At 43.6% G+C, this 13,226-nt stretch overlaps 1 protein-coding gene across 7 annotated transcripts in view; it reads right to left on the bottom strand.

Moving 5' to 3' along the window:
* Positions 1-13,226, bottom strand: part of PDZD2 (PDZ domain containing 2) — a 254,700-nt gene that overhangs the window by 89,550 nt on the left and 151,924 nt on the right. For 6 of the 7 annotated variants that reach the window (XM_061393797.1, XM_061393796.1, XM_061393795.1 and 3 more), the window contains exons 2-3: positions 12,236-12,737; positions 1,628-1,770 (exon numbers count right to left, since the gene is read on the bottom strand). In XM_061393797.1, the coding sequence (XP_061249781.1) occupies positions 1,628-1,770; positions 12,236-12,737 (645 nt within the window). The remainder of the gene's footprint in view (positions 1-1,627; positions 1,771-12,235; positions 12,738-13,226) is intronic. The other variant, XM_061393798.1, reaches the window with a different exon arrangement.

The following is a 13,226-nucleotide window of genomic DNA, read 5'->3' on the forward strand; positions in this document are numbered from 1 at the left end:
AGCAGAGAAATGCTAAGTATCACAGTAGATGCTTGGGATGGAAACAGAAAAGAAAGAGGGAAACCATGGTGAATAAGCACACTGGAAGCTCAAGGAGGCGTGAGGGCAAGCTCTGTGAAGGAGAGGCATTCAGGAATACTGGAGAACACAGTGATCAGGGCCAGTGTCCTTGGGTTTACTTATCCACACCACCACAAGCCATCCACATCTCTGTTCCTCTTATTTTCCTCTTTGATCCCATCTTTCTCAGCTCCAGTTATTACCTAGAATGCCCCACATGTGAATTAGACACCCAGACACATACACACATACAGGCTAGGGGTGTAAGAAAACGGTGAGACCCGTTAAAAAATGGCTCACTTGAAAAATGGATAAGAACAGTTCTATTTAAGCTCAGCTCTGGGCACAGGAATTTCCTAATTGCCAACTTTCCAAAGACCTAGGAGTAATGGGGAAATGGCTATCTGATGAGAATTCTTTAAAGCAGCTATCCTTTGGGAAGTGTGATGATGCTCTTCTGGATATGAACTACCTAAGGTCTTAAACCTTCAGTAATTACCGCCACCCAAATAAGTGACACCTGCAGTTAATCTCTTCTCTACTCAGGCTAACAGATCATATTTTCTAGTTATGGGATCGATGAGCATTGAAAACCTTGATAATCAGTGCACTGGTCCTCTCCTCGGTATTCTATTCTTCAGACCAAATATGTCAAGCTCCTTCAACTTCGCCTAATGAGATATGTTTCTGAGAGCCCCCAAGGTCTTGGGCAGGCCATTACTGCTCTGGTTTGCCATTTCCCTTTCAGCATCAGGGTACCTGGGCTGAATATTATTTCCAGACCAGCATCACCTCCCTCATCAGTGAAATTCCACCTTTACCCACTTATTCTATACAGATGGGCATCCAACATACAAATACACCCTATGGTGCTTTGCAAATAGTAGATGCCCTATGTATATAGGAGCAATCAGCCCCAAAGTAGGAGCATACCTTCCATCTGGGGACGGCTACCTGCCTCTGACTCAATATGGACTTCTTTGACGTGCCTCTGCCTAAGCACCACCCATCTTCCTACTTCAGATGACTGTTGAGGTTAAAAAAGTAGCTTTGGAGTGTGAATGGTTTTCAGGTCACAAGGAGAAAACTCACATTGATTTTTCTCCCTCCACATCTGCATGACCAAGACACACATGTTTACATGTGTGTCAAATCTTGACAGCCATGACGTGGCAGGTGAACTGTGGTCACGTTTGAACCCCATCACTTTCCCGAGTCGTCAGCCACAGTGACCATGTGAAGGATGTGGTGTTCCACCAAGTGGTAGCTCTGGATAAGGAACCACGTGTCACCAGCATCCTCAGACTCAGGATACCTTTCACTTGACACTCAAAGTGAATGGATTAGAAAGGAATCTAATCCCTCCTTCGTGCAGTGGCCCCACCCATTAGCCACTTCCTGTGCTCAGAAGGGTATTTAATTAGAACTGCTAGTGCCTGATTTCCTGCCATGCTCCAGCACCTTCCTTGTAAGCTGTAATCACCAGGCCTTTGACTACCCCCCCAGCACCCAGGGGCAGGGGAGGGGAGGACCAGGAAGCAGAGAAAGGGGAGAGTTATCCAGTCACCTGTGAGCGGCACCGCCTTCCTTCACTTGGGTGACAACGATAGCGTGAGGTGAGCGCTTTGATCCTCGGCCTCCACTAACCTGAATTCCCAGCCCATCCGATTCTTTAAGCAGCTCCATCTTCCATATCCGGCCGACTTCCTCCTTGGAAGAAAAAGTGAGCACACCGTGAAGCATCTGGACAGACACGCACCATTCTCACAGGAGGGGCAGCTGGAGGTCTGGCCGAGTCCCATCGCTTGTTGACCGACACTGCAGAGGCCCACTGATGAGAAAACTCTACGGGCTGGACCAAAGTCTCGGGCAGCAGTCAGTGCTGCCCAATCCAGTTCTCATGACGGCAGGAGTGTTCTGTGTCTGCATCATCTAACAGGAGAGCCGCCAGCCATAGGTGGCTGTCGAATGCCTGAAATGTGGCTGCTGGCAACAGAGACACTGAATGTTTCATTTCATTTTAATTAAATTGAATGAGCCACCTGGGGCCAGTGGAGATGACTTTGGAAAGCACGGCAAAGGTGATGTGTGAATTCCCTGACCAGGATCCTGTTAAGTAAAGCTCTTCTGCCTGAAACCCAGATACCACTACGTGAGTAAACACTGGCTGTGTCTGGGTTCCGTTTATTTACTACACCTACTAATTAATAAAGGGAGATGAAAGGAAGACAGAGCCAGGAGACTCTAGTTTGATCCAATCAACTAGTTTAAGCCAAGCTCAACCACTTAGTACTTATGAAAATCAATTGAGGCCTCAAAACCTCAATATCCCTGCCTTTAAAGTAGGGATGATTAGTAAAACTTCCAAGTCTGGTTGTTAGGATTAAATGAGACAGGAAGCAGGCAGCAATGCTCCTGACATCTAGTAAAATACATAATAAATGTTAATCAGTAACCATATGTGACTTACACTCGCATAAATGTTAAAAACGTCACACTGAATTGAATCTTAAACTTCCCGACAACATGTGAATGAGATCTTGGAGAAATCAAAATAGGAAATTCACTGGTGTACTTGTTATCAACATACATTGGTCAACACGCTCTTTAAAAACATTTAAAAATGCTACAACAACTATAAAAATCTACCCTTTCTATTTCACTTATTTTTTGGCTGTGGGGGGTCTTGGTTCCCTGACCAGGGATTGAACCCACACCCCCAGCACTGGATGCATGGAGTCTTAACCACTGGACTGCCAGGAATTTCCCCAAATCAATCATTTTTAAAAACTAATAGAGGTCTCTAGGGCTTCCCTGGTGGCTCAGTGGTAAAGAATCTGCCTGCCATGCAGGACACTTTGCAGGAGATGAGGGTTCGGTCCCTGGGTCAGGAAGATCCCCTGGAGAAGGAAATGGCAACCCACTCCAGTATTCTTGCCTAGAGAATCCCACGGACAGAGGAGCCTGGCGGGCTACAGTCTATGGGGTCACAAAAGTGTTGGATGTGACTGAATGACTAGACAACAAAAAAAAGGTCTCTAAGTCCTCTGAACTGCCTTGGTTCATTCTCCTTTTGACTCTGTATTCCATTCCAAGGACACAAAGATACTCCACTGCAAAACACCGGAGTTCCCTCAGACACTTGGCTATTCAGACAAATGAAAGCAAAAGCTTCCAAAGTGGTTTATCTGGGAGTCTGACTTTAGGCTCATCCCAAAGTCCTTTTTAGCTCTACGTATATAGGTAGGGGTCCCAACGCATTCCTCAATATATAGAGTAAAAACCATCTGCTTTCTCCATTCACCACGAAGGTCCAATGGAACTGCTAAGGCCCAATGCAGACAAAGCAATCATCTCCCCCAAAATAGGCAACCTGCCCATTCAAGCTGTTTGCAAAAGAGAAAAAATGTGAGGCATTTAGAAAATCCGAAGCGCATACTGTCAGAAACGAAAATGAAGCTTTAGGCAACAGTAAAAAAAACAGATGTGGAATGGTCACTGATGCGCAGCAACAGGAATGTCTAGGGAAATTATCAGCAGACAGAGACTTGTTGGGTCCTACTCGTTTCCAAGCCCAGGGCTGCTCACAGGGCCCCCACAATTCCAGCAACACGCGGTGATGCCAGCTGTCTCCTCCATCCACTGACCACAAGTCCATGAAGCCTGTCTGGCCAAATGTAACTTCAGAAGTCACTGGCTTACCACAGTAGTTCATGAACTTGTCAACAAGCCCTACATCATCCCATCGTCTCACTTTGGACTCCCTGGGTTTTGGTTTGTTGCCTCTGACCTCTGGAACACCTTTCCTTCCCATTCAGGAACAGCCTTCCTGCCTTCAGAGTCTCTCACAGCTTCACTCCTTCCATGAAGCCATCCTTGATAATTACCCCGAGACAGCAACTTTCAATACTTCCAGTACATGAGACTGTATGCCAGGTGGAGAACCAAAGAGAACACATGCAGGGGTGTGCTGATTAGCTGTTGTCTTGGCGAGCTGAGCATCCTGCATTTACACACAGGCCAGTCCTGTGGCTGCCTCCCTGGGCCTCACAGAGCAGGTAAGAAATGAGCACAGATGGTGGCCTGACTTTTTTTATCCCCTTGGAAGATATCCCATGGTTCCTGGTGTCCTGAAGATGTGGGGCAGTGTTCCTCTCTTCCCCAGTACAGAAAAGCTGTGGAACTCTTTCCCAAGAACAACAGGGACCACTATTAGAGCCCAGATACAAGAAAATCCCTTTAGTTTTAGCCCAAATTAATAGAAACCTATCCATCCCTATGACTAATTACACCATCATTTTCTCCCATCCTACCCTCCTTTGGCTAAACAGAAGACGTTAGGTATGGTTCATAGAGGATGTGACAATACTGGATACAGTTCTAATTCTTAAATGCTTTTAGAAATAGGACTTGTGACCAGGAACATGCAAAACTATGATCATGGGGAAAGGATGGCCTAAATGTTTACCCTGACAGAGGAGTTAAAGACAGTATTCATGGAGAACACCCACAAACCCACTCCACACCCCTGGCCCAAGATGCACACAACCAGTTAAAAACAAAACAAAACCACATATCTAAAATAAATGGCTTCAGAGGGGGACTTCCCTGAAGGTCCAGTGGTCATGGTTTCATCTTCCAATGTGGGAGATGTGGGTTTGATTCCTGGTCAGGGAGCTAAGATCCAACATGCCTCTTGGCCAAAAAACCAAAGCATAAAACTGAAGCAGTATTGTAACAAATTCAATAAAGATTTTAAGAATGGTCCACGGCCACAGGGGGCAGGAATATACAGTGGAGAAAAGATAGCCTCTTCAATAAGTGGTGCTGGGAAAACTGAACAGCTACATATAAAAGAATGAAAATAGAACACCTCCTAACACCATACACAAAAATGAACTCAGATGGATTAAAGACATAAATGTAAGGCCAGAAAACTCATAGAGGAAAACATAGGCAGTACACTCCTTGACATAAATCACAGCAAGATTCTCTATGACCCACCTCTTAGAGCAATGGAAATAAAAACAAAAATAAACAAGTGGGACCTAATTAAACTTAAAAGCTTTTGCACAGCAAAGGAAACTATAAACAAGATGAAAAGACAACCCTTAGAATGGGGAAAAAATAATTGCAAATGAAACAATTGACAAAGGCTTAATATCCAAAACACATAAGCAGCTCAGGCAGCTCAATACTAGAAAAACAAACAACCCAGTCAAAAAGCGGGAGGAAGACCTAAACAGACTTTTCTCCAAAGAGACGTACAGATGGCCAACAAAAACAAGAAAAGATACTCAACATCACTCATTATTAGAGAAATGCAAATCAAAACTGCAATGAGTTAGTAGTTCACACCAGTCAGAATGGCCATCATCAAAAAGTCTATAAACAATAAATGTTGGAGAGGGTGTGGAGAAAAAGGGAATCTTCTTGCACTCTTGGTGGGAATGCAAATTGATACAGCCACTGTGGAGAACAGTATGGAGATTCCTTAAAAAAACTAGGAATAAAACTACCATATGACCCAGTAATCCTGCTACTGGGCATATACTCTGAGAAAACCATAAATGAAAAAGACACATATACCCCAATGTTAATAGCAGCACTATTTACAACAGCTAGGACATAGAAGCAACCCACATGTCCACTGGCAGATGAATGGAAAAAGAAGTTGTGGTACATATATACAATGGAGTATTACTCAGTCATAAAAAGGAACACATTTGAGTCAGCTTTAGTGAGGTGAATGAACCTAGAGCCTGTTATACAGAGTGAAGAAAGTCAGAAAGAGAAAAACAAATTTCATATATTAACGCATATATATGGAATCTAGAAAAATGGTACTGACGAACCTATTTGCAGGGCGGGAAGAGGGATGTAGACATAAAAAACAGACTTTGGCCACATGGAGGAGGGGGAGGGTGGGACAAGTAGAGAGAGTAGACGCATATGTACTATCATGCATAAACTAGCTAGCCAGTGGGAAGCTGCTGCAGGGCACAGAGAGCTCAACCTAGTGCTCTGTGGCAAACCAAGAGGGGGGAAGGGGGGGCGTGGGGAGGAGGCGTGGGGAGGAGGTTCAGGAGGGAGGGGACATATGTGTACTTGCGGCTCATTTGCATTGTTCTATGGTGGAGGCCAACACAATATTGTAAGGCAATTACAATAAATTAATTAAAAATTTAAAATAAAGAGAATGGTCCACATCAAAAAAATCTGAAAAAGCTTCAGAGGGCAGAAATGACCAATCTATAATAAAGCCCCTAATTATACTAGTCCAGAAACAGATCTCCTTCCTCACTTTTATCCAATAAGATGATTCCCCTGCCATAACAGACAGTAGGAACTAAAAGGGGAGAATTCAAAGAAAATGATGCACGTTTCCTCACCATGGAATTTCTTGATCTTCTAATGAAGGGGTTCCGAGGAACACAAAGGAAGTCAGAAGCAGGAAGCGGCAGATGCTATCAGTCTTAATTGTGCAACTGTCACATTAAATCTAGCTGCCTACAGATGAAAGCAGTGTTCAGTTAAAAATAAAATCAGTTCTAAAGTGTATTAGTCTAAAGCTGGAACTAGCCAAAACCCAACGGGCCAACTTAAATACAATAGTATCAAGTATATTGCCAACTGTCTTCTTACAATTCCACTTAGGTATCTTCTACACACACCAGTAGAGTCTCTTCTCTTCCTGGCTTTGCCATCTCAATGGGAACAGCAACATCATCGGTTCAAGCTCAAGAGGATATGCAAACCAAAAACCCAAGGACTGTCTTTGATTCATCCTTCTATTCCCTGTACTTAAACCATAAGTGAGATCCGAAGGCTCTATTCGCAAAGCAGATCCACATCCATCTCACCTCGGCTCATCTTCTCTGCTACCACCCTCATGAGTCACCAGCATTTTTAGCTTGGGTTATCATAGTCTCTGATCTGGTCTCCATTTATAAGTTTAACCTCTCACAAGCCACTATTCTCCATTACGCATTTAGGATAAACTTTAAAGAAAAACATCATGATGCATTTAACTTAAACCTTCTGATAGCTCCCTAGATATAGAATAAGGTCCACACTCTTTGCGATGGTAAACACGAACTTTTGTAATCTTGTCTCTTTCACATCACCTCCTAGTCTTCTCCCTATCACTCACTATGCTGCAGTCTCTGCTACCAGAATATTCTATCATTCCTGTCTTACGGCACCTTCAGATGTTAGTTTCTCACCAGAAACATTCTGCCCCCAGATTCTGCAGGACTGCTCTCCTCCTGACAGTCTTCAGCTGAAACATGGCCTCTTTAATAAGGTCTTCGCTGACACCCATTATCAATTGGGCCCCCGCCCATGTCACTGCTGGGACATCTTTTACTTCACTCTGTTTTATTTCATTTATTGTACTTGTGGTCAGCATCTAACACTCTGGTTTTTTTTTTTATGTATTTATTGCTTGTGGCCCCTTATTTGTGATAAATGCCTTAAGATAGGAACCTTGTCTCTCATTTACCAATGGATTTTCCAGCAGCTAGAAAAGTGCCTAGCACATCACAATACTGCATAAATGTCACTGAATGAACAAACAGAGAATGTTTACCATAATCTTAGGGGTCTTCAAAGTTATCGAGACTGACATTAAGAAGTTCGCCAAGATGGGAGACCTGCACGTTTGCCAGTATTCAGAGTGTGAACACAGATCCAGTTGTAGAGATGACAGAGTTCTGAAGCAGACCCTGTCTAGACAGATGGCTTGGGCTTTTGCTTCCTTCTACGTTGGCTGAAAGGGCAATGAGACTTTGTCAGTCTGTTGAGAAAAAGCCAAACCACGCAAAATTGGATGCTATGGACGTCTGTATTAATGTTGGAGTGCTACCCTTTCCTATAAACCGCCAATTACTGTGTGAGCTCACACATGCGTCTCTCCACGAAGGCAAACAGAGGGATTTATTTACCAAAAACAGGGGTAGTATATTAAAGGGAGTTGCCACAGCAGCATTTAAATGACCTCATCTGCTGGAACCCCAAATAAAATGTTACAACAGCATCTTTGCCCCAAATGTGAGAAGACACATCATCCAACCAGAATTTCACTGCAGTAAATGCTCTAGCTTCAACTGAAAACTTATTTTTGAGATTGTTTGCTTATCCCTTCTTACTTAGAATGATCAGTAAGAAATGAAGAAACATGTGATCATAATGTCAGAGTTGAAATTCCTCCGTCAGACCAAAAAGCTCAGCTTGGAGGTAAGAAAACAAGCTCAGAGAGAGGACATGGCAGCCTGAAGGCCACAGAGCTGGGGGTGGAAGAACCAGGGCTGGAATTGGTGTCCCGTCTCTCAGGCTGGGGGCTCTCCTGTGCCTTCATTATAAGCATCTACGGAGCACCTACGGGTGCAATGCACTGAACTGGGGCAGAGGTGGCAAAGGCTCAGAGACAAGAGCGAGCGTGGCATTTTGAAAACACGAATTCAGCCCAAATCAGGGAGAAAGACAGCAGTGAGAATCAGATGATGAAGGGCCTTCCTTATGTGCTATGTCGAGCTGAGGTGTTCGGGGGTTACCCCAAAGGCAAGTGGACCACCAAATGGTTTCAGCTGCCGTGTGCATGGTAAGATGGCTCTTTAGAAAAGTCCCTCTGACCGCACTGGGACAGTTGATGATGGGATGGAAATGGGAGCAGTGCAGACTACCGTGACCACAGGTGAGAGACGACAGCAGCCTGGCCCGGAACCAAAGCTGCAGGAGGGGGCGCAGAGCAGTGGAGAGGGTGGACATCCCCAAGGGAGCAGGAGCAGCCCAGGTTCAGGGACTGACTGGACTTGGTGTAAGGGAGAGGGCAGTTGTTGTGAAGGCGTGTCCAACTCTTTGTGACCCTATGGACGATGGCCCACCAGGCTCCTCTGTCTATGGGATTTCCCAGGCAAGAAACTGGAGTGGGTTTCCATTTTCTTCTTTGAGAAAAGGCAACATTCCAGCTAACTCCACAATGCCAACTGTCCCAATCTGGCTGGGTGAAGGTGTTTCCCAGGATATGGACTTGCCAGTGAAAAACCAGAAAAGTTCTGCACAACCCAGGGCAAGTGGTCACTAGCTGAATCTCAGGTTTCTGGCTCAGGCAACTCTGTGGATGGTAAGACCTGAAATGTTAGAATGGGCTTGGTGGTGCAGGAAAGCCATACATCCAGTTTCAGGCATGATGTGAAATATTAGAGACGGAGACATCCTGAAGATGGCTAGTAAAAAGCTGAGGGCTCTGAAGAGAGGGAAGGCAGATGTGAACTTAGAGACATTACCATGTGAAGTATGTATGTTCACCCCATGACTGTGGGGTCTTCCTAGAAGAGGACCATTCTCCCGCTGCCTCTGCCAGATGCAAACATCAGGGACCACCCAGGAGATGTCCTCAGTGTTGACTCTCCTCCTGAGTTTCACACACTTTCCTGCAGATTTAGAGCTCTGGCAGCCTTTTTGAGGTCTCTGCTGAACCACTTATAGGAAAGAGGTCTGGCACGGTACAGGGTGGATTTCTGGGTACCAGGCTAAGACTGCAAACGGATGCATAAACACATATGCCAGCTGTCAATAAGCTCTCCTGACTGAAATTTTTTTCATTGTTACGTGACTAAGTTTGGTTGCATTCATTTTTACCATGCAGCATTACAAAAATACACAGTGTACATGTCACCTTGGGTGAGTAATGAGCTTTACTAGACAAGAGAGTAAGGAAGTCTGAATTCATTTCTAAAATTGCATATCTATATCCTAAGAGATTCCTGGGCTTTTGAAGATGGGCCCAACTTGTGTATTTTTAAAAATTCATCTGTTTGCATGTGTATCATTCTGTGTTAATATTTTATATAAACAAGCCACACTTTAAAAGGAGATATTTGTTGAAATATTTCCTATAGGTCCATTAAGGGAGAACAGAAATGTAAAAACAAAGTCTGAGGATTTATTTTCCTGTAAGAAATAACAGTCTATGAAAAAGAAGTAGCTGACAAATAAAAATGGTCTGAATGATCATGAGCCTTGTCTGTAATTTATTAAGTCTCTGTAGATATATTAAATCATTAATAAAGCAGAAACGGAACAACGCCGACATGTCTAATCTCCCATTATTCAAATAGAGTGGAATTTTCCCCCAAAGGCTTAAGAGGTAAATAGCTAATTTTTGTTTTTCTGGAAATTCCATTTTAGCATGACCTTGGGCTCATCCTGAAATAAAAATACACATCTAGCCATCCCAAGAACCTAAGCAGCCTTCTGTTAAGGTCTTTTGGTCCCAGTTTGGGTGCCACCAAGATGAGGAGGAAAGCTGTGAAGATCCACTTCTTGTCAATATTGTCAATCCCAGGCAAATGCATCTAATGAAGATACTTCTGGGCTTGCAAAAGGTACTGAAATATTCATGCTTGAGAAGGTGTGGGACCCATTCTGACTTTTCAAGACCAAACGTACAACTTGAGGTCAATAATCAGTCTGCAGATTTAGAACAGTTATGAAGAATTCCAGACGGCAAGTTTCTCCTTTTAATATAGGCATGGGGCTTCAAAAAAAAAAAAGGTTCCAAGACAATAGATGAAGATTTGCTTTTTTTCACCTTTCATTTGTATTTTCTGGAACATTTGATGTTGAGTGCAAAAACCAGGCAAAGGAATTCTGGTATGTGCAGTCTTAAGAGAGTCTAATCCAGAAATCCAACTTTAGGTTACTGCTTTTAATTAGGATGAGCAGAGGATGGTACTCTCTTAAAAGTTTGGTGTGGCACTTTTTTCTTTGAAAATCATCCCATTATCCCCACTTTGTCCTAGCCCAAAGGACTTCTTTGGACTGTATATGAGATTCCACCCTAAACCTTTGGTACCTTAAACCTTCAAACCGAACCAATATTGCCCAACTTGCTTTTTTCACTTTAGGCTTCCTGTATATTCACAATCTGATCATCAGAAGAAAAAAATCATATCAAGATATAGTATTCATTGATAAGGAACATACTATAACATTTCTATTGCCCTTAATTTGGGAGAGAGGTATATATTATAATCTTTTTATTGTTTTTAATCCTTTTGGGGAAGAGGGGCATAAAATTGGTAGGAAATCATTATTAGAAACATTTTTTTTCTTCTGGTTTGTACATTTCATCTACAAATACACCTTCTCTGTATAAGGTTTTATGAAGGTCACTCAGATCTTCAAATGAAGGAACACAGCTAGTCCCTTAAGACAGGTGTTTTGATTCTTCTCAACTCATTATGCAGATAGGCTACAGCTGCAGAAATATTCATGCACTAGCCTTACTAGAAATTACATTCACTCCTACGGCACCATTTTCCAGACTGCAAAGCTGAACTTGATACTTCCTCTGTGCCCATTTTCCACCTTTCTAACTTCCTCTTTCATCCTTAGAGGGCATCTCCTGAGTCAGAAAAGAAACCAATCAGGAACCATCTCACTAGTTACTGCTTTGTTTAGGAACCAAGAGGCACACCTGGCCAAGAGGGTTCTTGGAATGAGCACGCTGACCCTACAGAAGGTAACTTACAAGAGGGTATTGGTTATAATGGGGGAGACCATTTGAGGCTAGATGTGTGTCTACCACCATTCAGAATAGACCACACCTGCTTTGCTTTTAGGTAAGACCAGCTCCGACCCTCACAGCTGGATACCAGTTTCAGAGATTTCTAGGAAGTTTCCAGACTTCACTGGAATTTAGCAATATAGTAACACAATCCCCTAAAAATGTCACTTGTTTTGATGTGTTAAAAATAAAAGCAGACGCTTCCCCGCAGGTTGGACATCCTTCCTGTGTAATACTGAGGCTGGGATATTTATGCTATCAGCAGCCACCAGGAATTCTTGGCCCTGCAGTGGCAATTCCACTGCTGACAGCAGTGATAAATAATGATACAGTTCAAGTACTGTATCTGGGCCTCATATGACTCGAATTATACCACAGAAGGCTTGAATTTTCCACTTAGGATCACTGACTAACTCTTTATTTAAGTGGGATAAAATAACTTGGATATTGTTGTTGTTATTATCATGTCCTCTGATCATTTATCTTAATAAATCTTTCGGTATCCAATGCAAGGTCATTTCAGGTGTATTTTCTAAACTGTAAACACAACTGCAAACAATATTTCATGGAAAATTCAGGTTCTACCATCAAAGCAAACCTTACCCGTGCCAGGCAGTCGCTGGATTGGAAGTCCGTCTTCCCAGATTTTGAGAAGCGGCGTTTGTCATTGCTCGTGGGCAGAGGGGCATCTGTCTTTGGAATTCTAGGCTCTGTCCCTCTGTCCAATTCCGACCTATCTAGATGGGATCCAGCCACCTCCTTGAGCAAATCCGGGCCATTTTCTAGCTCAAAAGCATGACCGTTTCCCAGTTCAGGGTCTAGGCCATTGTCCAGCTCAGACACGGGGTCGTGGTCCAACTCACAGCCAGTGCTGCTCTTGGATTCTTCAGTGGCTTTGTGGGTAGAAGGCCTGGCAATGACCCCAAACTTTCTTGCTCTCTTCCCCTTCTTCACCGTTCGGTCCGCCAGCTCCAAGGTAGGTGTCTCTCCTGGTTCGGAGCTGTTGCTACTGTTGCCGTTATAAGGAGAATGGACTTGGTGCTTGAAGCGGCGTAGCATGATCAGGTAGATGAAGCCGCCATTCCAGCACTGCTCAGCCAGGTAACTGCAATGGAAAGAGAGGGGCCGGTTAAAACCCTCCAAACATCCTCTGCAAACAATGCAGTGGATCGACGCATCCGTGGCCCACACGGAACCCACGTGACTAAAAGCCTGGCAGGGTGATCGAGGCACGAAGCTTCTTAAACAGGCTCCACACTCCATTCAATCTATTGAATTGTTGATGCTAGAAATAACCCCCAAAGAAAACAAAAAACCATCATGAACTGAATATGATTCATGAAAGTCCCCTACGAAGATACTCAGAGAAGGATTATTCTATTAACAGGGCCAATCCTAATATACTGTTTTGTTTTAATTATTCTTCATTTTGCTCAACAACTTGTTGAATCAGAATGATGTCAGCCTCCCATTCATATTGTTCTGATGGGACAACACTGCTAGTGTCAAGGGGAAATGTAAAAATCAGACTGGGGAGGAATGTATAGTTCTGCCCTTGGGATCAAAAAATCAACTGCATGATACAAACTATTAT

Source organism: Bos javanicus, chromosome 20, assembly GCF_032452875.1.
Source record: "Bos javanicus breed banteng chromosome 20, ARS-OSU_banteng_1.0, whole genome shotgun sequence".
Lineage (NCBI taxonomy): Eukaryota > Metazoa > Chordata > Mammalia > Artiodactyla > Bovidae > Bos > Bos javanicus.